The 23,894-nt window shown below is 59.1% G+C and overlaps 1 protein-coding gene across 1 annotated transcript in view; it reads right to left on the bottom strand.

Annotated features, from left to right (window-relative positions):
* LOC119098906 (dedicator of cytokinesis protein 1) overlaps positions 1–22,227 on the bottom strand; it is a gene marked incomplete at its 3' end in the record, with an annotated part of 30,653 nt that extends 8,426 nt beyond the window's left edge. Inside the window, 25 exon segments of the mRNA XM_037221950.1 lie at positions 929–1,131; positions 1,436–1,550; positions 2,215–2,332; positions 3,996–4,189; positions 5,312–5,464; positions 7,453–7,587; positions 8,097–8,271; positions 8,676–8,855; positions 9,292–9,426; positions 9,807–9,910; positions 10,679–10,866; positions 11,182–11,350; positions 11,649–11,766; positions 12,595–12,752; positions 13,091–13,279; positions 13,793–13,919; positions 14,670–14,794; positions 15,693–15,815; positions 16,214–16,300; positions 16,766–16,903; positions 18,023–18,146; positions 18,595–18,740; positions 19,064–19,160; positions 20,195–20,375; positions 21,817–22,227. Of these exon segments, the coding sequence (XP_037077845.1) occupies positions 929–1,131; positions 1,436–1,550; positions 2,215–2,332; positions 3,996–4,189; positions 5,312–5,464; positions 7,453–7,587; positions 8,097–8,271; positions 8,676–8,855; positions 9,292–9,426; positions 9,807–9,910; positions 10,679–10,866; positions 11,182–11,350; positions 11,649–11,766; positions 12,595–12,752; positions 13,091–13,279; positions 13,793–13,919; positions 14,670–14,794; positions 15,693–15,815; positions 16,214–16,300; positions 16,766–16,903; positions 18,023–18,146; positions 18,595–18,740; positions 19,064–19,160; positions 20,195–20,375; positions 21,817–21,868 (3,534 nt within the window).
* Positions 22,228–23,894: the final 1,667 nt, after the last annotated feature.

Here is a 23,894-nt window from a genome sequence, read left to right as displayed (position 1 = left end):
ACCGTCTGAGTACTGTGCAACTGCCACCGGTATAAATGTCAATCAGCTGAGTGCCTCGTGTCCACCAAAGCGGTACCAACACGCTCAGCGTCCCATGACAGACCGTCTGGAGCAGCGGCCAGCCAGCTGAAACAGTGACCACCAGGGCCCGGTCGCTCAGTGAGTGGGCACCGACAGGCACCGGCTCTGGTTCATTAGCTGAGCTGACCACGGGTCCCGGCTGCACAATGCGAGTTACGTATGAGGATGGGTTTGGTGTTCAAAGCTAGTTAATTCGGCGACGGTCTTTGGACTCGAGGGCAGTGTTCGGGGTTTTCCACGGTATGGAATTATTGTACGGCGCATGTGTAACGCATTGGTGATCCTTTGTGGAGAACGATACCGAATTGTTGACAATGACTGCGACAATTAACGTGTTCATTTTTTAATGTTTTCTCGTGTTCACAATTTTTTTTTACCTTGATGCGCCCTCGTGAAGTTTCATTTGATAATATTCATGAATGGGACTACAGGCTACGCAAAAAAATATCACATACAACCTGTTGGCGAAATTAGTTTCAGAGTGTTCATGATAGAACTCATAGAAAACAAATGCTCAATAAGCTCCGACATGTCGTCAAAAATTTGCAGCTCGTACATTTGCAACAAACCGCATTAACGAGCATGTCGAAAATAAATAGGTGTCGTCACACATAGGCACGTTATCTAGCTACTATCTACACACACGCCCTTACTTCGCGTTGCACGTCGCGACTTATGTGACTAGAAAAAATTTAGCACGCAGGCACAACCACAAAGAAAACCTCGCTCCTATTATGAGAAAAAGACAGCAACGAACGCAAACTTCTTTCCCAACCACCGCCGAACCCGACCACCGAGTGCCGCCACTGGCGTCATCGCCGTAGGCGGCGGCGGCGGCGGCACGCACCTCCTTGAAATTGCACTTGCTGGCGACGGTCTGGCGCTTGGTGTCGTTGTACTGGGCGTCGGGCCGCACGGGCGCGTAGAACTCGCACTGCATCATGTCGAAGAACAGCGGGATGGTCATGGCCCGCAGCTCCGGGTCCGGCACGAGCGTCATCTCCAGGAACGGCCCCACCAGCGACGGCACGAACGAGATCTTGTGCTGGCCTGCCGGCACAGGAGGGCCGCGTCAGCGCGTCAGGCCCGGGCGGACCGGCTAGACCCCGACGCACACGACGGCCGGCGACACCCGCCGCGACCGAGGCTGGACACCATCGGTCACACGCGCGCACATCCTGCGATCCCCAGTAGTGAGACGCCGGTCCGCGCGCGCGTGATGACCTGCCAGCATCGACTGAAACGGCATTCGCATGAGCGCGGCCGAGCGGACCGACCCTGGCTCGGCGCCCCGGGACCCGCGGCCGATCGCGCCGCAACAGCGTCCGCGCTTACGTCACAGCCGGCCACCCACCCAGACTGATCCACATGGTGCAGATCTCCTGGGCCGTGCTCTTGCGCATGTCCTTGTAGCGCGCCAGCAACCGGGACCGCTTGGTGGCCGTGAAGTTCTCCAGCTGAAGCGGGTTCTGGAGGAGTCGGGGCGTGTCAGGACACGGCTGCGGTCTGCCTGCGGGTGCATGGTCACAGCGACAGGGCCACTGGCGAAGGAAGGTCATGTGGGGAGACGGACAGGTGGCGGGTGAAAGATCGGGGATACTGAGGTGAGGACGAAGCAGAAAAGCGAGGGGAGACGCCAACAGCACGGCCAAAAATGAAACACTACAGCCCGACAAGCGTGCACAGCACAGCTGGCGGCCTGAGGCGCCAACTGAACACAGACGGAGCACCAGCACGAGCCCAACCGCACCATCGGGGACTACCATGGAGGATCGGCGACGCCACCCACACAACGCACACCCGCACAACGTCGCTCCGCAGGCCGGTCGGCAGACGTCGGACGCCTGAACTCGGAGGGAATGGCCCACACCGAGCACAGTGCACCGTCGCCACCGGCCACCACCGGCCGCTACACGCCAACAACGCCCGTCCGACGACGACCGATCGCCCCCGGAGCCCGTGTGCAGTCCAGATCGAGCCCCAGAATGCGGCTGGAAGCCCGCACCCGAAGCGGCGGCGAGCGCGTCCCGGGAGCGCCGCACTCGCCAATGGGGCCATCCAGGAGCGGCGGCGCCGGCCGGCTCGCGAGGCACCCCTCGGCCCGGCAGCCGCGCCAACGCGCCGCCCACTGACCTGTGTCAGGAACGAGATGGCGCAGTGGAAGAAGTTGTTCCAGATCTGGGTCTCGAACGGGTCCAGGAAGCGGTCGCGGATGGTGTGGCTGAAGAGTCGCAGCGCCTTCAGGATGACGCTGCAACGGAGAGGGCCCGCTGTAGTGTGTGGCTCGCGATCCAGAGCGGGGACCCAGGGCCACAGATCTCACTAAGGGCCGCTCCTGCAGCATGTGGCTCACGATCCAGAGCGGGGACCCAGGGCCGCAGATTTCACTAAAGGCCGCTCCTGCAGCATGTGGCTCACGATCCAGAGCGGGGACTCAGGGCCGCAGATCTCACTAAGGGCCGCTCCTGTAGCGTGTGGCCCACGATCCAGAGCAGGGACCCAGGGCCGCAGGTCTCACTACGGGCCGCTCCTGCAGCGAGGCTGGCGCACGCTTTCCTCCCGGGATTGGGCAGCACTGGGGACTGGGCCCGCGGCTCGAGGTTCGCAGCAGTATGGGACCACCGACCGGCGATCAGCGGAAGCGCGCCCACGGAAGGCAACTCAACCGACCACATCAGCTTCATTTCGGCAGATGTTTCCAAGGGCTTAATAAGGCCCCATCAATAGATGGCATGAGTAAGTAGATAACATGACGCAAATGACACAAACGGCGCCCCCGCATCTGCTCTAATGAGGCGGACATGATAAGCTACGCTCCTACATGATTAATGCCTCCTCATCTCACATGCATCCCACGTTGCCATCCGTCACGTGCCACATTAATAATTCCAGCAGGTGATCATATGGCACAATATATCACCGTGAAATGCACCTGGTGTCTGAATAACGTCGGCGTATTTCATCATCAAATGAGGGCAGTTGACTCCAAGTACGCTACAGATCACAATATTCAAATCAAGGTGACAAACTCTGTTCCGCATAACCGCGCTTTTATGAACAGCACATAAACGTCATGTACCACAGCATGTGCAGTATTCACCACACAGCAAGTCATATGAGGACTACAGGACATACATATGTGTCATTAAACCAATGTATCATTATACTACATTACATACATCAATGCATCATTTTAAAATAAAAGTATAATGTGCTCCATGACATGCTCTTGTAAATAAGTCCAGCACAAACTATCAGTTCATGAATAAACTTAAGCCATTTCCTCATCAAAATGAATGCCAGGAGGCTAAATGCTTCGATGCATCTGATGCTTCATTTGAGTGTACTGTCAAAATTCGACAACGTCAGAATGACCATTTTGTGCCTTGGTTACGGTTAGAAATACATGACAGAGCAAAACATCACATACATGTTATTACTACACTACATCAATTGCGACGTTATTGAGGACGTGGTGACATGTGCAAACACGTGCTGACGAACAGACTTCCAGCAGTAGCATTCCAACGCTTATGCACTTACACCGTAACGCGGGGTAAGAAATGAGCATCGCGACTTACTGGACCACGCAACAGAAGCCCTTACGGCCGCGCGACCCTAGTTGTGTCACCTGGCAACACAGACCATTATGGCCCACAGTCAAAAGCACAAGGGCACATCAGGGTGTACACCGACGGCATACCCAGGACACTAAGTCTTCAGAGTCCGACGCGCGGTGGCGAAGCAGGGTCCCTATCAATCACCTGTTTTGGAGCGTGCCCATCTCACACCAGTCGGGCGGATAGACAATCACATGTTCTGGAGCATGACCATCTCGAACCGGTCGGGCGGGTAGACAATCACCTGTTCTGGAGCATGACCATCTCGCACCAGTCGGGCGGGTAGACAATCACCTGTTCTGGAGCATGACCATCTCGCACCAGTCGGGCGGGTAGACACACTTGGAGACCAGGTCGCGCAACACCAGCAGGATCTCGATGATAAAGTGCAGCTGGTCGGTGACGTCCGAGAACTGCGCCATGTACTGCTCGTAGTGGTTCATCTCCATCTGACGCAGCATCGAGACCAGCACGGCCACCAGACTGCCCTGCAGGGCACGGAGGGGGGGGGGGGGGGGGGGTCATATCGTGCCGTGATAGTGTCCTGTCTAGAATGAATGCATTGGGGAGAAGAGGCATATGTCTATGGTCAGCGCTGTAAAAGATATCAGCCAAGCTTTCCAAAATTCACATCAAAACGCACTTTTCGCTTTTTAGACCGAACGGTCGCCGAACTACTTGCTTAAATGGCGATTGAGCCGATGCAATGCCAGACATGACTTTGCGGCGTTTACAATGACCTCGCCAAATGAGCGTCAGTTCTGCGTCAGTGAGCAAACCAATCACCCGGAGGGGTAATCAGGGCACAACCGAGCTAGCTGAGTGGCGGATGCATATTGGGCTGGTAGGAACGCAAACAAACATTACTTAAACAAAAATTAAATTAGAAATTACAAAAAGGCATTACTAACAACGTTTTCATCCCAGTTGCTAGCCCAAATCAATCTTGAACAATCGTTCATTCCACACATACAAAGCATGTGGGAGTTCATACAGGAAAGGGTCGCAACATGTCGACCACCGAATTCTCATTTCATCATCACCGAGGGTCCATTGTGTTAATACCCATATCCGAGGCTGGTGCCTCAGCACCGTACCAAAACAGTGTCCGAGCTTCTATTATCAATACCCAGGATCTTTGGCTACATCTCACCGGCGTTTACACCATACTGACTACCAATGAGCCGCCGTGTACACACACCGCAGCTCAGCAATCAAACGGGCCCCACAGGTCACCAAGGAGCCGGAAACACGACACACAGGTCACCCTCCACGTACCACCCTGCCGGCCCGCCTCCCCACCGGCCACGAGCGGGGGACACACCACACAGGTCACCCTCCACACTCCACCCTGCCGGCCGGTCCCTCCACCAGCCACGAGCGGGGGACACGACACAAGGCCACCCTCTACACTCCACCCTGCCGGCCCGCCCCTCCACCGGCCACGAGCGGGTAACACACCACACAGGTCACCCTCCACACACCACCCGGCCGGCCGGCCCCTCCACCGGCCACGAGCGGGTAACACGACATACAGGTCAACCAGGAGCGGAGAACACGACACACAGGTCACCCTCCACACACCACCCCGCCGGCCCGCCCGCACTAACCACGAGCGTGCTGTCGCGGTCGACGCCGATCACCGTCTGGATGACCTTGCGCAGCAGCTGCAGCACGACGACACCGACGTCGGCCGAGGCGCCCGCCCGTTGCCGCCACAGCACGTCCAGCACGTCCGCCAAGATGTCGATGCACAGCCGCAGCTGCCGGGCAGCGCGGCACGGCACGGCTGTCAGCGCGGCTCCCGACACGACACGGCACGGCACGGCACGGCACGGCACGGCACGTCAGGGCGGGCCAGATCAGCCGCATAGCCGCCGCCGCCGCCGCCCGGCTGCGGTGGCTGCTCGCCCAGGGTTCCAGCGGCACCGGCCGGGCGGCAGCGGCGGGCGGCAGCAGCCGGGCGGCAGCGGTGGGCGGCGGCGGGCGGCGGCGGGCCGAGCCGGTACAGCCGCCGCTCTGTAGGCCAACATTACAGGACACCGCCACCAGCGACCCATATGCTCTTCAACAAACCTCATACTTTGTCCTGAGCTGAAAATTCACACACCAAGAAGTGCCCTTGCTGCATAACATTAATTGGATTATATGGTGAATATTGTGATGAACCCTTGCTACATAACCTTATATTTATTATATATTTCGTACGTAGAATCTTACAGACATAACAGGTAGCATGGCACACAGCATAAAAGCATAGCAGCTATCTGTGAATCCTCTCCTTTGCGTATAGTCCAAACTTTACATTTATCTCCTTCCTTAGTAGTTGCAGAACAAATCCGTCGTCTGGATCACTCTGAATCTGGCAGAACATTAACTCTTCACATGACGAACATTTTTATTCATACAAAAATCAAGGTTTTTTAACGAAGGGATACCGGCTTTCTAAGCGGTTAAGACGCTGACATCTAGAGGGTCGCTGAACGAGAGCCTTAACAGGGCGCGATGTGCTGCGCTTGATATAAAAGCTGTCACTTCCACAATGTATCGCGGACTTGTGCTAGAAGCTAAAAACTTCGTGGTGTTTTCCTACCTTATAATTCACCATATGAGTCCATACTGAGAAAGCTGAACGACAATTTCCATCGTGCCCAAGTTTATATGTGCACTGTAATCTTAGAATGTTGCACATATTAAAAGCTTAGTCAAAAATCTACAGCAGAACGTACGCCCTCCGAAGATCCGAGAGCTACACCTGGACGGCAATCGTCGTCCGCAAAAACCCTGCAGGCAGCCATGCGGCACAAGTCGTTCCCGTCGGCAGCAGCTCCAGCACCACCTCGACTGAACGGCTCAGCGCCCGGCCCGACACCCGCCGGCCGCTGCACGGCGCGCGAGACGTCTCACACCGGGCAGCGGGCGGCGGCGGCCGCCCAGCACGCGCGGCCGCCGGCCCGGCCAGCAGGTGGGCTCACGGACACGGTATGTCCCCCCCCCCCCCCCCCCCCCCGTGGACCGGCTGAGAGGGACTTCAGACGTGGAACAGCGTACTCGGCGCCATGCATCGGTCGCCATTCCAATGCAGTTGGTATCACCGGGCCGGCCAGCCCGCCGACCCGGTCGGGCGGACGAGGCGAAGCCATGGTCGGCAGGTCCAGCCGGGGCAGAGCAGCTGCAGCAGGAATGTGTGCTTCGGCAGAGCGAGCAGCAAGCGCAGGCAGCTGAGCAGATCAGGAGTCCAGAAGCCCGGCATGAAAGCTCGTGCAGACAAGGCGCGATAGACCCAAACCGCTGGGAGAGCACGCATCCATACGTGCACGTATAAAGCCGCAGGCCTCAAGAAAGTAGAAAAGACTGAGGATGTCAGTGACGATTTGGGACGAAAGCACCTGGTAGATCACAGAACGGAGCGTGTTGAGCGTGGAACCCTGAAGAAGCAGCCGATGAGGCAGACGCAGGCGAGACACACCACTGCTGCGGGCACAGTCCGCGGTGTAGGCATGCCATGGCGTCGGGCACAGTCCGCGGCGTAGGCATGCCATGGCGTCGGGCACAGTCCGCAGTGTAGGCATGCGATGGCGTCGGAGAGACCTGGGCTCAAGGGAGACGTAGAGAAATGAAGAAAATGGAGAGGGAGAGCGGGGGAGAGAAGGGGATGAGGCGGGATGCAGGGACGGGCGTGTGCCGGCCGCTGTGGACGCCGGAAGCCCTGGGGCGCAGCGGGGTGTGCGCAGCCGGCCGTGCGCAGTACCTCCTCGGTGGTGCGCTTCAGGTCCACGTTGGCCTTGTCGAGGCCCAGCTCCTCGGCGTGCTGCTCGCCGAACAGCTTGGCCAGTTTGGCGCTGGACTTGCCCTTGCGTTTGAGCGTGGTCATGACACGGGAGTCCTGCGCCGAGTCGGGCCGGGTCAGCGGACCGCGCGCCTCACGGAGCGCATCCGCCGCATCACCGCCGCCGCAAACCACCACCCAGAGCCACAGCCACCGCCACCACCGCGCAGAGAGGGAGGCACAGAGAGCGAGAGCGAGAGAGGACGCAAGCCCAGCCCACGGGCCGGGCGAAAGACAAGAGCAAGGTCAGTGCCAGCCGCAGCCGAGAGTACCACACCCGACAGCGCCGATACGCCACAGACGGAACACCACTCGTGGGTCAGGGGGAACCGTCCCAGAAGCCAACACGCTAAGTACTTCGTCCATGCTCAAAATTTCGTCAGGTGAACGCCTGGCTCAGTGGTGCAGTGCGGGCTGTACTCCCGACCCAACATCGACAACCAACACCACCCGCCACCCAGCAGCCCGTCTCTGTCGTCAGGTGGGATCAGATGTGACCCTGTCCCCGACCCCGCCGGCGGAGAAGCGGGGTCGGGGGCGGCAGAGGTGGAGGTAGGGGCACCCACCTGATGCTGCTGCAGGTCGAACATCTGGCCGATGGCGCGCCCCACCTCCGGCAGCAGCACGTGTCGACACTCGTGGCGCACGAACAGCTGACTGTGCACCAGTCGGCTGATGACGGCCAGCCGCTGCTGCGTCAGCCGACTGGTCAGCATCGCCACCAGCTCCGCCACCGTCTGGCTGAAACACGACACAGCGCAGCCGGCTGGAACTAGGCACAACGTCTAGCTGAAGTGCAACACATTCTGGCGGAAACGGACGGAACGTACCGACACATTACCCTCTCCCCCTCCTCCTCTCCCCCTCGATGATTGGAGCACGAGACTGCGCGATATGCGGCGCCAGGTACCCCACTATCAACATGGTCACGCCCCGGTGGGGCGAATCCTGCGATGGTTAGTCATTACTGAGGCAGGCCGGAAGCCAGCCCACGCCCGACCCCGGCCTCAGCTCCAACAAGGCACGGGCAGCGGCCCGAGCGACGCCGGCGCGTCCAACGCGCATGCCGAGCGGCGCCGGCGACGGGCGCGGTCCCCCGGCGTCAGCTGTCGGCGCGGGCGACCCGCCACCGGTCGGCCACCCACCTCAGCTGCACTGGATCGCAGACGGTGATGAGGTCATCCATGGTGGACGGCAGGTACAGCAGCACGCTGTTCTGCACGTCTTCGATCCGGGGGCCCTTGGCCATCATGAGGCTGTTGAAGGAGCGCAGGAGGTGCTGGATCGACGCCTCGAACATGCCGTCGTCGTCGCTGCCGTTCATCCTGTGGCCGCAGTTGGGGCGGGTCAGGGTCCGCCAGGGCAGGGAAGGTCGGCAGTGTGTAGGGCAGGGTAGGACAGAGCACGGCAGGGACGGGCAGAGCAGGGCAAGGCAAGGAAGGTCAGTGCAGGCCAGAACATGGCACGACAGTGTGAGACAGGCCAGTAGGGTGTGGGACACGGCATGGCACTGTAGACCAGGTCAGGTTAGGTCAGTAGAGCGTGGGACACAGCATGACACTGCAGACCAGGTCAGGTCAGGTCACAGCAAGTGAAGTCCGTGTAAGCCCGTGGTCTGTCCAGGACAGGGCAGCGCATGGCGGCCTGCCGGGTTCGATCCCAGTTCACCAGTCCCACCGGCGACAATAGCTGCCCGGCGACCCTCCGACCAATCCGCGCACGACCCCCGCGCTTCCCTAGGTGCCCACGCCGCGCTCTCACTTGATGTACAGCTGCCGGGACTTGATGATGAACTTGAAGACGTAGCGGAGGCAGGGCAGCGCCGACGTCAGCCGCAGCTGCGACTCGGCCTGGTTCACTGTGTCCAGGTAGCCCTGCAGCACGCCGATCAGCTTCCTGGCGAAGGGGCGGCCCGGCTTAGGCCCGGCTCCGGCTCCAACGGCCGAGGGGTGCGGCTGGACACCAGCCAGGCCAAAGGGATGGCCAGGCTCCGGCTCCGGCTCCGACAGCCGAGGGGTGCGGCTGGGCGCCGTACCGTGCCGATGTAGACGGCTTAGACACCGACCGCGGCATTGAAACGGCATGTCGCATCACAGCAAACGCGAAAATCCAAGTAGACCCATATGGTGCTGAAGCTTCAGCTAGCAAATCCCCAAAGCGCAGTTTACATCGAGCTAGTAAGCCGGGCGGCATCCCCGTGCTGCGCCGCCCGCCATCACGTGACAGGCGGCGCCGGCGCCATGTGCCGCGCGCACGCCAGCAGCGCGCCCGCTCACCTGTGCACCATGGTGGCGCTGAAGGCACTCTGGAGGTACGCCTCGAGCACCGGCTGGAAGTGCTGGTAACGCCGCTCCGTCGCCACTGACGAGATGATGGTCACCTGACGGGGCCGGGCGGGCAGCACGGTCACAGACGGCAGCCTGCTTGCAAACCTCTTGGAGACACACTTCGTAGGCGGGGTTTCATTGAAGTTATCTAAACGTGCTTTCTGGCAATTCACACGACGTAACAATAGCTGCGAGCTCGCACCGAACATGATTATGGTATGACATATGGAGACGGAGAAACTCCCCCCCCCCCCCCCCCAAATGACCAGGACTTTGCACGATCCAAAACTTCGACGACGGGAAAGATGTTGCATTCGTAATCCAGAAGCAATGGAATAGGAGCAGCAGGGCCGACACGTCATTTGACACAACTAACGTGGTAAAGTCGGCTGAAAATTGTCCGCAGCGCGTCAACCTTGCCCTAGCCGACATGACCAATGTGCGGCATGTAAAGCGTGCCGTAGATGTGTGCGGTGAACAGGACCCGGAGGCCACATTATCTGGTGGCCGAATCTGCCTACCTCGGTAGGTGGGTCCAGAGTACACATAACAAACTTCGCTTGGAACAAACTTCGCTTGGTAATTGTGCTGAACGCTAAGTCATCCAAGAACACGGAAAACAAATTAATACAAATCCAAATCAAGGGGCACCAACCATGCCAAGAGCACTTGAGTGCTCGCGTGACAATGCTCCTGACCTGGTGCCACCGCCGCACCCAGCCGAGCCGTGCCCGGCAACACTTCACCACAGACCGGCCGGGTTAGCAGCGCGCCGCTGCCGCACGAGAGCGGGCTGGGTGCCGGCCCGATCCGACGCTCACCAGCGCGTTGAACACGTCCACGTCGTACTCGTGGTCCTGTTCGTGTTCGATCAGGATGTGGAACAGGGCGTCCAGGCTGTCGCGCAGGAACTTGACGATCTCCTCCTTGTCGATCCGATGCAGCAGGCTGAGGCGCTCCCTCAGCTTCGCTGGCTCCGAGGACCACTTCAGCAGGCCCAGCAGGTCCACTGGGGCAGCGGGACACAGCTGGTCACAGGACCCAGCACCACCTCAGCAGGCCCAGCAGGTCCACTGGGGCAGACGGACACAGCTAGTCTCCCAGCAGGTCTACAGGTGACAGTCGGACACGGCAGGTCCACAAGCAACAGGGAGCTAAAGCCTGCCACGGGACTGACTCGATGCACGTGGCTCGAGCTTATCTACACAAGGAGAGCATGGCGCAGGTCAGGAAGTCGCGCGGCAGTCACGCGTCGCACTCGCCGCCGTGGACGGCGCGGCCGGCGAGCGCGGCCGGTCGCGTGGCCTCGCCGAGCTTCGCGCACCGTTCTGAGTGAGCTTGGTCGAGCAGGTGAGCGACTGCAGTGAGAACGAGTCCCGCAGGCTGAGCAGGAACGGGCCGGAGCCGGGTCGCGTGCCGTCCACCAGCTCGCTGCGCAGCGCCGGCAGCGTCAGGTAGCTGACGTCGCCCTCGTCGAACCGCTTGGCGTCCACCTGGCGGCGGCGGCGGGCGTTAGCGGCTAGCGGCGGTCGGCGCGGCGCCAGTCACACGGTCCAGTCAGCCGGGCGGCCAGGTACGCCGCAGGCCCGCTCGACGAGTGAAGCTGTGTGTGGCGGACGGTCCGGTGCGGGGAACAGGCAGACATGCCACAGGCATCACTTCGGCCATCACTGGCGGCAGCGGGAGCACTATTACCGCCGGCCAGACGCCCGCTCTTCAGACCCTCCTGGCCTTGATGTCGGCGGAGCGGTGCGCCTCAGGCGGTCGCCCTCACCAGCTCGGTCCGCTTACCTTGTACACATTGAGCTCGTGGCGAGTGTTCTTCAAGGTGGTGCCGTTCTTCTGAATCAGATTCACGTACGCCAGACCGAACGGCTTTTCCGTCTTGTCCTTGACCTCGTTGTTTGACCTGAGACAGCCAACATGCGTGGTGGCAGGCAAACGCAAGTCAGAAGTGAGCGGGACATGCGCAACCAGTGATAGAAAGGAAACAGCACAGCGATACAGAGCTGGAATCAAATACATCTCACCAATAAAACCCGACAAAAATTCATCACATCGCATGTGACATGTCACTGCACAAACACAGTTATCTGGACTGCGGTGGCTATAGTGGTAAAAACAGCAACTACTCTGCAGCAAAACGATAATCAAACCTGGCGCGCAATTACACTTTGATAGCGTGTGCACTCACTGTTTCTTTTGCGCGATCAAATATTATATTATCAAATAGCTGGAGTTCACGACAAGCCCCGTGAACCTAAGCCAAGAGGTCACTTATCAACGCCACATGATTGAAAAATCCATTGCCGATAGACCATTTTTGAGACCTTGACAATACAAGCATGTGACGTCGACAATGACCGCAGCACTGCCCTGGATTTCGCACGCCTCTGGCGTAGTCAACTGTGCCAGAAGGAGCTCTAGCCACAACCAAAGCCAGACGTGCCACATGGAAGGCGAGCCGGAACTTTAGCGGGCTGAACCGCCTCATGATCATCACCAAACACACTACAGCATGATGACGGATGTGCATCATTTGGTCGGCGGCTGCCGATCAGATCCGGTGATGAGAAGGGCCCGCGGCGTCCTGCGCGGCGGGCCGCGCCGGCGGAGGACGGGCGGCTCGCATTGGAGAGGTGTCCGGACAGCGACACGTCACCTACATCCGGACAGCGACACGTCACCTACGTCCGGACAGCGACGCCTCACCTACGTCCGGACAGCGACACCTCACCTATGTTTGAATGTGAAGCGCAGGTGGCTGGTGCAGTCGCCGCCGACCGGCAGCACCACCTTGACGTTCTCGGCCCAGCGGGGTCGGCTTTCGTGCCAGTACACCACCGAGCGGTACTCCTCCAACGGCTCACAGCCGGCGCCTGCCTCGATCGCGCCCTGTCCAGCGCAGAGACCACGTCATCATCGTCATCATCATCATCACCATCACCATAAATTATCAAGCATCATCCAGCATCATGACCATCACCACCATCGACGCGCCACACAGGAGCGGGACGGCGGCGGCCGCACAGGGCCGACCGGCCATACCCGACACATGCGCTATCTCCCCTCCCCCGCTCGTCCGCCCAACGACACCACGGCTCGAGACGGTACACACCTCCCCACCGTCGAGGCGAGCCCCGTCACCTGTGGGCGTAGGCCACCACCCGGTCAGCCAGCGCGTCTCATGCCAGCGGCGCGCGCCGCGCAGGCCCGTCCGCGCCACCGCTCACCGTCATCACGCTGCCGTCCACGTCGCAGACCCGCATGGTGACCTCGACGTTGCGGTCTTGCACCTTGTTGCCGCGGCTGAACTCGCCGCCCACTAGCGTCAGGTAGAGGTCGTTCCGTCCGTCCGTCGGCAGGATCACGTCCGGGAAGCCGCGCCGCCGCGCCAGCGCCATCTTGGCCTGGTGGGGGTGCTGTTGGCGACCGGCCGGGCAGGCCAGGTCAGGTCGGGTCAGGCCACGGCACGGACGCGATGGGCGGCCGCGGCGCGGTGACGGCCACACCAAAACCTGCCATGCCATGTTCGTGAAGGTCAGCAGGCAGGGCGCCCGGAGCGACAGCTGCTGCATCAGCGCGAACAGCGGCGCCGCCACCGATTGGTTCAGTGTGAACTTCGAGCGCCACACGACCGGTGTGAGTCCGGACGCCCGTCGACCAGCGCCCGGAGTCGGAGCCTGGTGCGCGAAGCCAAGCTGCCGCTGGAGCCGCCACGGACATCGCCAGATGAGGTGGTGCCCCTGAGGCACGCACCACTACGGCAGCCAGATATACCACGGGCAGGCAGGCAATATGTCACGACGTAAAACACGAACGCCTTTCCCCACGGCAGGGCGTGGCGCATCACCCCTGCAAAACAGCAGTCCACCTCTCACTAATGTGTCCACGTCGTCCTTAATCCATGATAACCTGGAGGTGAGCCGTCGCACCTGTTCCTTGTCGCCGGGCAGGAGGCGGAAGGTGATCCAGAGTCCCTGGCCCTTGTGGTCTCGGACGGAGACGCCGCCGACCAGCCGCCGCAGCGAGTCCTCCAGACTGTTGTCCTTGTCACCGCAACTGCGAACACACGCCACGATGTCACCGGCCGACAGGCGCTGCCAGCGGCCGCCGGGAGCCGCCGACGCACGCCCCACGAGGCAGCGCGGGATCACCTCAGACGTGCGCCCCACGAGGCAGCGCGGGATCACCTCTGACGCACGCCCCACGAGGCAGCGCGGGATCACCTCAGACGTGCGCCCCACGAGGCAGCGCGGGATCACCTCTGACGCACGCACCACGAGGCAGCGCGGGATCACCTCTAACGCGCGCCCCACGAGGCAGCGCGGGATCACCTCAGACGTGCGCCTCACGAGACAGCGCGGGATCACCTCAGACGTGCGCCACATGAGCCAGCGCTGGATCACCTCTAACGCGCGCCTCACGGGCCAGCGCGGGATCACCTCTGACGTGCGCCTCACGAGCCAGCGCGGGATCACCTCAGACGTGCGCCTCACGGGCCAGCGCGGGATCACCTCTGACGTGCGTCACACAAGCCAGCGCGGGAGCACCTCATACGTGTGTCACACGAGCCAGCGCGGGATCACCCCAGACGTGCGCCACATGAGCCAGCGCGGGATCACCTCAGACGTGCGCCTCACGAGCCAGTGCGGAATCACCCCAGACGTGCGCCACATGAGTCAGCGCGGGATCACCTCCACACGCCCAGCATCCCGACCGGCTGGCGGCCCCGGGCCAGTGAGCTGGGTCACGCCGGCGACATGAGCTCGCCTGGCGGCGGTGCCCACGCCTCTCTCGCTCTCTCCTCACGGTATCAGCGGCATGAACCGATCGACGCCGTCCTCGTCCGTGTGCTGGCCGCTGAAGAACGGCGACAGCTCGAACGCCACGGCGCCGCACGGCCGGCGGCACATCTCCACCGCCTTCTTGGTCGGCTGTCGACGGGAGGGCGCCGTGTGAGTTCCTGGCTGACCATCGCGCCCCGGCTCCCGATGGCAACTCCGTCCCGCGCCTGGGGCCACACTCTGACACCGAGAGCAAGGGCGGTGTCCGGACAGTGACAGCTCCCGATGGCAACTCCGTCCCGCGCCTGGGGCCACACACTGACGCCGAGAGCAAGGGCGGTGTCCGGACACTGACAGCTCCCGATGGCAACTCCGTCCCGCGCCTGGGCCCACACTCTGACGCCGAGACCAAGGGCGGTGTCCGAACACCGACAGCTCCCGCGGCCGAACCTGAACACACGCGAGAAGCCCGCGGAAAGCCGACCCAGCAAACAGCTCTCTTACGACAGACGGCGGGACGGACCGCGGAAACGCGACGAATCGGGTGGAGATGAGCTAGCTCTGAGCTAGACTTCAGACAGGTGCCTTTGTATACGTGGGAGCTGTGGCAGGCGAAAGTGCAACGCCGGATGCGGGCAGATACGTCTGGTGGGACTGACGACACTGAACAGACGTCTGGTGGGACTGACGGCACTGCACAGACGTCTGGTGGGACTGACGACACTGAACAGATGTCTGGTGGGACTGACAACACTGAAGAGACGTCTGGTGGGACTAACAGCTGGGCTCGCCCTGAACCCCGCGCCAAGTGCGGGCCCCGGAGACCCCGCACAGCTCGCCAGACCGGGGGCCCAGACTCACCGTGCGTTTCTGCAACCAGCACCCCAGCGTCAGCCCACGGTCCAACACCCCCGACCACACGCGCGGCCGACGACAGCGGCTCACAGCGGCACTAATGCAACTTTCCCATCCGCTTCACCGGCACGCCAAGCTCTCCGTGTGACCAGATACCAGCGACGCCACATGGCGACTGGGTCCAGCGGCTTACCTTGTGCGAGGCCTGCATAGAGCGGCGGGCAGTGGTCATCTCCTGGCGGGCCGAGGTGCCCACCTTGACCACGAAGCCGGCCAGGAAGAGGCGCGGCAGGGCGATGTCGCCGTTGCTCAGGTCCTGTCCGATGAACGCCGCGTCAGGGTCAGGTATCAGGACACGTGTAAAGTTCAGGTCGCGTGTCAGGGTCAGGGCGCCATGTCCGCGTCAGGGCGCGTGGCGTAAAGGTGTCCCTGTTCGCATCTGGCGAACGAAGTGACCGTGGTAACCACACGCTAACCCGCCTCCTCTCTGTTTTGCGCGAGATAACGGAGGAAACGGCGTGCACGCACCTGGCTAGCGGCCCTGTACTGCCACCAGCCAGCGCGCAGTATGCAGCAGGGGGACGGCTAGCCAGCTCAAGGCCTCGCAGTTTCTGCAGGCCGGAGGCGGGCGGCAAACACGACAACGGGGGTCCCGACTGGGGTCCCGCACGAAGCCTGCAAATAGCGGAGGTGGCGGCAGCGACCGGGCCGTACCGTGAAGAGGACACGCAGACTGCTCAGCTGCTCTATATTCTTCTCCAAACCCTCCTTCCAGCTCACCACGTAGTTCTCCGTCAGAACCTGGCCGTATGACATGACACATCAGGCGCCTGCTCCGTGCGTCGCGACGATTCCAATCCAAACCTGGGCATTCGCTGAGGGATGAGCCACGCGTGATCCCGTCCCCTCAACGCTCAAGTCGGACATCGTGAAGGTGTGACGCGTGATCGAGCATGCATACGTCCTACACTGACATTCAGTCGCAAACATGCATGAAGCGCAAGAAGTCGGGTAATCGGACAGGCAAGGCGTAGGGAGACGCCACAGCGCAAGAAATCACAACCTTCTCCCGCTCTCCACATCCGCTAGCGCCTGGCCTGATGGGGCGGCCTATTTCCCCCCCCCCCCCCCCGCCAGCCGACCCTTCCTGCCTCCTCCAGCCGGCCCCTTCTGCTCCCTCCAGTCGCCGCCCTCGCCTGACCTGCCCTCCCCCCCTCACAGTCGACCAGTCTGACCCCCTCCCCCTCCCGAGCCCACCCCTCGTACCTGGTCAGCAGCGGCGTCGTACAGGAACAGTATGATCTCGGCGTCCTCGTCCAGGCGGCACACGCAGTTGCGCACCGTCACGTACAGGCAGTGGCTGTTGTGCTGCGGCCCCTGCTGACTGGTGGTCGAACCGTCACCCTGACAGACGCACACGGACACATGTCAGGCACCGTCAGACGGCGCGCGCCACCAGGTGGTATGTTACTCCCGTTCGATATGTCGGACAACATGGACACACAGCCCGACGGGGAGGACAGGCGCTGGGATCTGGCTCTTGTCAGTCGGCGTGCGAAGAAGCCGGCCGCGCGTGCTAGTGTTACGCACACCAGGAGGCTTTCTGCTTCCGGTCTGCGGCTGGCTAGCTTTCTATACCCCCGCAGTGACAACATGAAGACAGCCTCGCGAGGAACTAGCCACTTCGTCTCTCTGTGTCAGGAAAACACGTGACACTCAGCAGGATGGGGCACCGCAATTCCAGCTTGACGCTTATTGGGACCTGTAAGAACAACTATGGACTATATGTAAATTGTACCGGGGTCTTACCTAACATGATGCTGCGTTAGGCGACTGGTCAAAACGCAAAAGGGCCTAACATTTTCCAAATGTACCACGCTCCGAGCTCCACCTAGTCCACTGGCGGCTATACCTTTGTATGTTCCTGTCACTGGTTCACTACTCTGATACTATGTGGTGTTGTACCCTACACTACAGCATTGGGGCGGAGCATTTGTCGCGTAGTAGTCAGCTGAGCTGCCAGCCGAAAGTAATACACACTGACACATGCAAAGAATGCAACCGGCAACATACATCAGCTTTCTTCAAGAAATTGTCTGCGTAATTTGAGTGGATGGCCACTGAATCAGTGGTTGCTAGCCTTCGCATACTGCAAAAAAGACACCACCCATGTACATCCAGTTTAACAAAGGATGTTAATGAAATATTGCGATATGTCATGTAACAAGATAACACAGCCACCGAATAACGCTAAGATCATTGTTTGCACGCTAAAAAACGATGTAAAGCTTAACTATGTCCCAATTGATTGCAACACAAGTCAACAACGCTGCACCCAGCCACGAAAACATGTGCACTCCGCTACCAGGGCTATTCTTGGCTAATTCCCTCCCCCCGTTATGCCAACCATGCAGGAGGTTTGCGGCTGACGCGCGTCCAGCCGGCCCTACGGCGCGGGCGGTCTGTCCTGACAGACGGCCCGGCCCGGCCCGGCCCGGCGGGTGGGCGGCGGCCACCACTGACCAGGCCTTCGTTGAGGCGGCGGGTGGCTTGCTCGTGCTGCCGGTACAGCTGCACGGCCGAGATCACGTCCGGGTTCAGGATGTTGCCCTGCTCGTCGCGCACCACCAGGTCCAGCCCCAGCACACTGCCGGCGACGTCACAGACGCGCCCGCTGTCAGCTGGCCAGCCAAGGCTTGACCGGCACCGAGCCGTGCCTTCGCGGACCGCCCGCGACGCGGCGGAGGCGGGCACTGTCGGCCCGTCTCCCACAGCGCCACTGTCACCGTTTGGGCGACACGCCACGCAGGACGAAGAAGCCGTTACAGTCTTGCCAGAAACCACATGGCGGTGTCACATACCCTCCTCCGCCTGCAATGACTGCGTGTCTCCGCGCCCCAACGCGGCCAGTGGCCCCATTCGGCACTTGACGTCACACGGTCACGAACATAGGCGACGGACACTCAGCACCTCACAGACCACAGCACAGTGCGGCAGCACGACACGCCAGCCAGCCGGCGCGGCGCCGGACAGCGCCGGCGCTGGACGACACGCGGCACTGCCGCCGCCGCCGGCGGCGCGCGCAGGGCACTCACAGGTTGCCGCGGTCGATGGTGGCCGTGACGCGTCGCTTGACCTCCCGCAGCTCGTCGGTGGGCAGCGTGCCTGAGATGATCTTGCGCCGGTGTCGGATCAGCTCGTCCATCATGTCGGCCACCTTCGACATGTGGCCGTCGCGGCCCTGCGCACGCGGCAGCTCGGTGAGCGCCGGCCGCTGGTGGACGGCCGGTGCGGCACAACCGCGGGCTGCACACTCAAACACACTCAACACGACAGACGCCGCTCATAACGCGGAGAAACGCACGGTGCGCTAATAACGCCGAATCAACATTCCAAAAACACGTGTTGCAAGTCGCACCCAAGCTCCGAGATCCCGACCAATCCGGGACCTACAGAAGAAAAACCCAAGTCCGCGTCTGACATCGCAACATGACTTTCCGACACGCATTTGGTGGACATTCCGCCCGCGGCCGATGAGCGTGTTATCAGTCAGCTCACACTCACCACATACAGCGTCTTCCATATTTGTCCCCACTCCCTGAGCACCGAGGTGATCTCGTGGACTAGAGGGTTCTCACGCGGGATGACGGCGCCGGTGCCGCTGCCACAGAGCCAGTGGTACCGGTCAGAGGCGGCGGTACACGACGGCACCGCCACCGGCGGGCCACACGACACAGGCCGGTCGACGGGCGACGCGACGCCTCGCCACGGCTGGCCCCGCCGGCAGGGCAGCACCCCGCGCCAGGACGGCACGCGGAACGGTCACGGGTCGGTAAACGGAGGGTACGGCGCACCCACGGGCGGTCGGAACGGCCACGGGTCGGTAAACGGAGGGTACGGCGCACCCACGGGCGGTCGGAACGGTCACGGGCCGGTAAACGGAGGGTACGGCGCGCCCACGGGCGGTCGGAACGGTCACGGGTCGGGAAACGGAGGGTACGGCGCGCCCACCAGCGGTCTGAACGGTCAAGGGTCGGAGCACGGAGGGCGCGGTGCGCCCACCAGCGGTCGGAACGGTCACGGGTCGGTAAACGGAGGGTACGGTGCGCCCACCAGCGGCCTGAACGGTCACGGGTCGGTAAACGGAGGGTACGGTGCGCCCACCAGCGGTCGGAACGGTTACGGGTCGGTGACGGAGGGCACGGCACACCCACGAACGGCCAGAACGGTCATGGGTCGGTAGACGGAGGGAAAGGCGCGCCCACGAGCGGTAACGGAGTGCGCGCTGAAGTAGCTCCAGTTGGGCGCGGAACGCGATCGCCTGCCTTCGCAGACCGGAAATACCACGCAATCAGACTTGAAGCAGGTGTACAGGACCACATACAGCGACTAGGAATTTCAAACTCGAATCGATATTGTCGTCCAGAACAGGCACGACTGACAAAATGCTGGACCTATCTTCATAGAGCAAAAACGTGAACTTGCGAATTTGGAAGTTAAGTCGCGTGCTTTGCGTCGGAAACCAGGCGATTTTGCTTGACTTCCGCTCATGCAGCCACTGTCAAATAGGAAACTTCGTTTGGACTAAGCTGTTTCTAGTCTTTTAGTCCTAAGTCCACAAAACGTGACTTAAAAGTGCTCAGGCTCGTCACTTCGTTTCCTGGAACCTGACCCTCATGAGGAATGGGCACTCACAGTGACTTGTCGACAATGCACTTCTTGATGCGGACGAAGCCGCGAGGGAAGATGCCGCGGAAGGCCCTGTTCTTCAGTGTGTAGCCGTAGTACCAGTCTCCGCATCGCTGCAGAATGTGCAGCGTCTCGCCGATGGAGAACTGGATCTGTTCCGGTCCCGCGCCCACGAAGTTGTAGACGGCTGCCGGCCCCACAACAAGTGAAAGGGGGGGGGAGGGGTGGAAGGGGGGGGGGGGGCGAGGCACGAGCAGCGGCAGCAGCTTTAGTCGCCCTCGGACGGGAGTACGACCGTCAACTGTCTGAGACTAGAACCATGACGTCCACACCCTATGCTCGCCCCGATGACATCCCAATGCGTAAGGGAATCAGTACCCGGCGTCAGATCACCTTCCTATGCCTATATCGTTCGTAAAATGGTCCTTCCAAAGCAGGGGTTCTGCCATATACGTCTCGCGCAGCAGGGAGTGTGCTTTTCAGGTCTTAATTTAATTGCACATAAGTGGTCTTGGATTAAATGTGTCCGATTTCGACCGCATGCCTCGTTCGCCTGCAATCATAGTTAAAAGCTCAGATCTCCCACTTCAAAACGCTGTTTTCTATGCACTGTTCTGCTGGACTCCTGGCTCACCGCACCAAGGAGTATGGTCACTTTCTTCAGAATAAGTTAGTCCTATCATATCCCCCCCCCCCCAAAACAAAATTTTGGTTGAGCAGACCTAGTGCTTACAATGTTTTTCCCACTATTCGTGAGTCAGTTTATAACGTCCTATGCCGATAGTACGCCACTCCGACCATTGAAGTCAAGCAGAAGCCTGGCGTCTCCGGCTCCCGTCTCCAAAGGCCCGCCCTCAGACTCGCGGCGAATTTCGGGCGTTAATACCGGATGGCTACCCGCCAGCAAGCTCCTGAGTACCAGAGCACCGTTCGCTCAATGAAACGGGGCCGTTTTCGGCCTCGTTTAGCTATCTGCGCGTAACACGCACCACTCAGGTATATCGCCTACTGCGTGACTCCCGCGACCGTGACGCGCCTCACACTGGTCCGGCCCATTCATTGCAGAGCGTTTGTGGTGGCTTCTTCGCATGACACAATCTCTTCCAACACGCAGCGCATGCCAGAGGCATCCCCAGTTTGACCCGGCCCAGGCCGGCGGGCGTCCGCCCGCCCAGCCTCCCCGCGTCGGCGCTGCGCCTGCCACCACCGGGGCAGAGCGGCGCGTCCGGTTGCTCTGGCGGCCTCCCTTATCGGGCCGGCGTCCGGCCGCCCCCGGAAGGAGGGCCGCGCCCGGTCGGTGCGCGCCGCTCCGCCCACAGCGGAACAGCGGTCGGCCGTCGACGGCCGATACTGGCCCCTCCATGAGCGTGCAGCACCCGGCCCTCGATCGGCACGCCGGGTTATGCGGACCCGAGGAGGACGGGACCGAGCGACACTCACCGGGCCACCGCAGCCCGACTGTGTGGCGGAGGAAACCACGACCGCCGCTGGTGATGGTCATGTGTTGACATATATATGTCTTGTGTCACACATTCCCATTCCAGTGATGGTGTACAGTATGATTACAGCAGGGCAATACATCACATACCACGCAATAAGTTCGCTGCCAGGACAGCACTCTCTCTTACCCACGGCGAACCGCTCAGCATCCTTGACTGGTACCCACGTCTGCACCGTCATGGTGGCAGCATTGTCCAACTATTTCCTGTGAATAGGGAAGTGCAGGTTTAGCTGAGCACGCCATCCTGTATGGACGTCACTCTTATAAAACCAACAGGGATAGAAAAAGCCTATGACCAGGCAAAAGCTTGCATCACGTATGCTTGTTATCTGTTTTATCAAGGGCAAAACATTGTGGGAGGACCTCTGAATCCTGATTCTTTGCACACAATACTAGGTAGGCAAATATTTGTCCACATGCTGTGTAACAAATGCTTGCAAGCAAAAATTCGCACCTGCAAATTCCATGCCCACAGATGTTTTTATCACCAACATTTCCTGATGCATACACAAATTCTACCCATACTATTCATTTGTACACCCAGTAACTTTCAAACAGCCTGAAAGTCTTGCCTTTCAGCATATACTAAGGAGATTGGAGAGGTTTACACTAAAATAAAGAAGGGTTGTGGAAAACCTCATCAATTTTAGATCTATGCAGGGCCAACAACAACCTATATAAGGGACCTTCAAGTCTGATGGAAACAGTGCAGTAAGACAATGTCAACCTTAAATAACATTAGTCCACATCATGATTAGATAACATGTATTTTTAGCAATAGTATAAATAGATCACTGGAAAAGCTGCTGCATGAAATATTTGGCATTAGCCACCAGGTTCCAGCCAACTGTCCCACCATTTTATGCACTGACTTGTGCCTTGCCAGAATTGCATGCATTTGAAGTTGATCTGACCAAAAAAGCAATTGCCTACTTGACAAAAATGTTCTGTGGGCAACTGGGCATACAATTTTTTTTTGAATATCTTCCTAAAACTTAAAATTATACATATTGTATAACCAACTAAGCATGACTTGACTTAGGTATGACACATAGAGTGCGATGACAAGCTGCTCAAACACAGACCTCAGTCCTGGAACTTTACACAACATGGATTATGTACATCACAGGTACAGGAATGATCAGGGAAATGCAGCATTTGTAACCTGAGAAAATTTGATGTAACATTAGAAAATGCTGCCTAGCTTACTCACAGCTCATGTGTGGGCTGTAGGTTGCCTCTTGAGGAAAATTATATGATTTTTGCCAATAATTTTATCATATAAGTTTTTCACTAGGGGAGTGTGGCTTTATATATATCATATTGCATATACTAGGAAAGAGGTGATTTTGAATTAAATCTTTACAGCTGTTTTTGTTTGATGTCTCAGAAAAATACTAAGGTACCCCAAATAAATATATTTGATAGTGTAAACAGAAGACCTGTTTCGGGGGTGAATTATTGTTGAACATTGAACATCATTTGCCCACACGCAACGATAGATATGCAATTCACTATCATCACAAATAGGCCCGGAATGCACGAATACCTCATGGGCAGGCTCATGGCAATGACTGAACGCCTAACAATCGGCCAAATTTACCTGTGATGCCCCTACGTCCGTCGGTGCGCGAACCAATGCTATGTTCAAGGTGTGTGTCTTGATGTACGATTCAAAATTGAGGTATTAGCTGTCTCTCTTGACGTCAATGGTCATAATTTGTTATCGATTTATGACGATTCGTACTCAGATACAAGAGAGCAACCGGAAGTATTGCTAACACGGGTACACTTAAGCTGTATCATAAATTTACAGGCATTTAATATCTTTTCGGGGTGGTTGATATCAAATGACATCAGGGATTGAATGCTTGTTTGGAAAAGTTTTGTCGTTTAATATGTTAATTGTTCACGATGTATAAGCTGATTCGGCAATGGTCAAAAACAGTCAGAAGCAATTTGGCCTACGTGCAGAAAAGACCAAGGCACATGAGCCTACCAATAGGCTTATGCGGCGTACGCAGTGAATTCATCGATAGTATTTGTTGTGCAATGGTTGCAACAACAGGTAGACAGACCTTGATATTCGAGGTTAAATTATTTTCCAAGTAGTAGGTTCATAATGATTCGGCTAAATGATATGCATACGCTGGCAATCTGGCTACTTTCTTTGGTATAAAAACGAAACGCTCATCTTAGATCGAT

The sequence above is a fragment of the Pollicipes pollicipes genome, unplaced genomic scaffold (genome assembly GCF_011947565.3).
Source record: "Pollicipes pollicipes isolate AB1234 unplaced genomic scaffold, Ppol_2.1 Scaffold_4740;HRSCAF=5597_pilon_pilon_pilon, whole genome shotgun sequence".
NCBI lineage: Eukaryota > Metazoa > Arthropoda > Thecostraca > Pollicipedomorpha > Pollicipedidae > Pollicipes > Pollicipes pollicipes.
The sequence above is the reverse complement of the archived record's forward strand: the minus strand, read 5'-3'. Positions and strand labels throughout refer to the sequence as shown.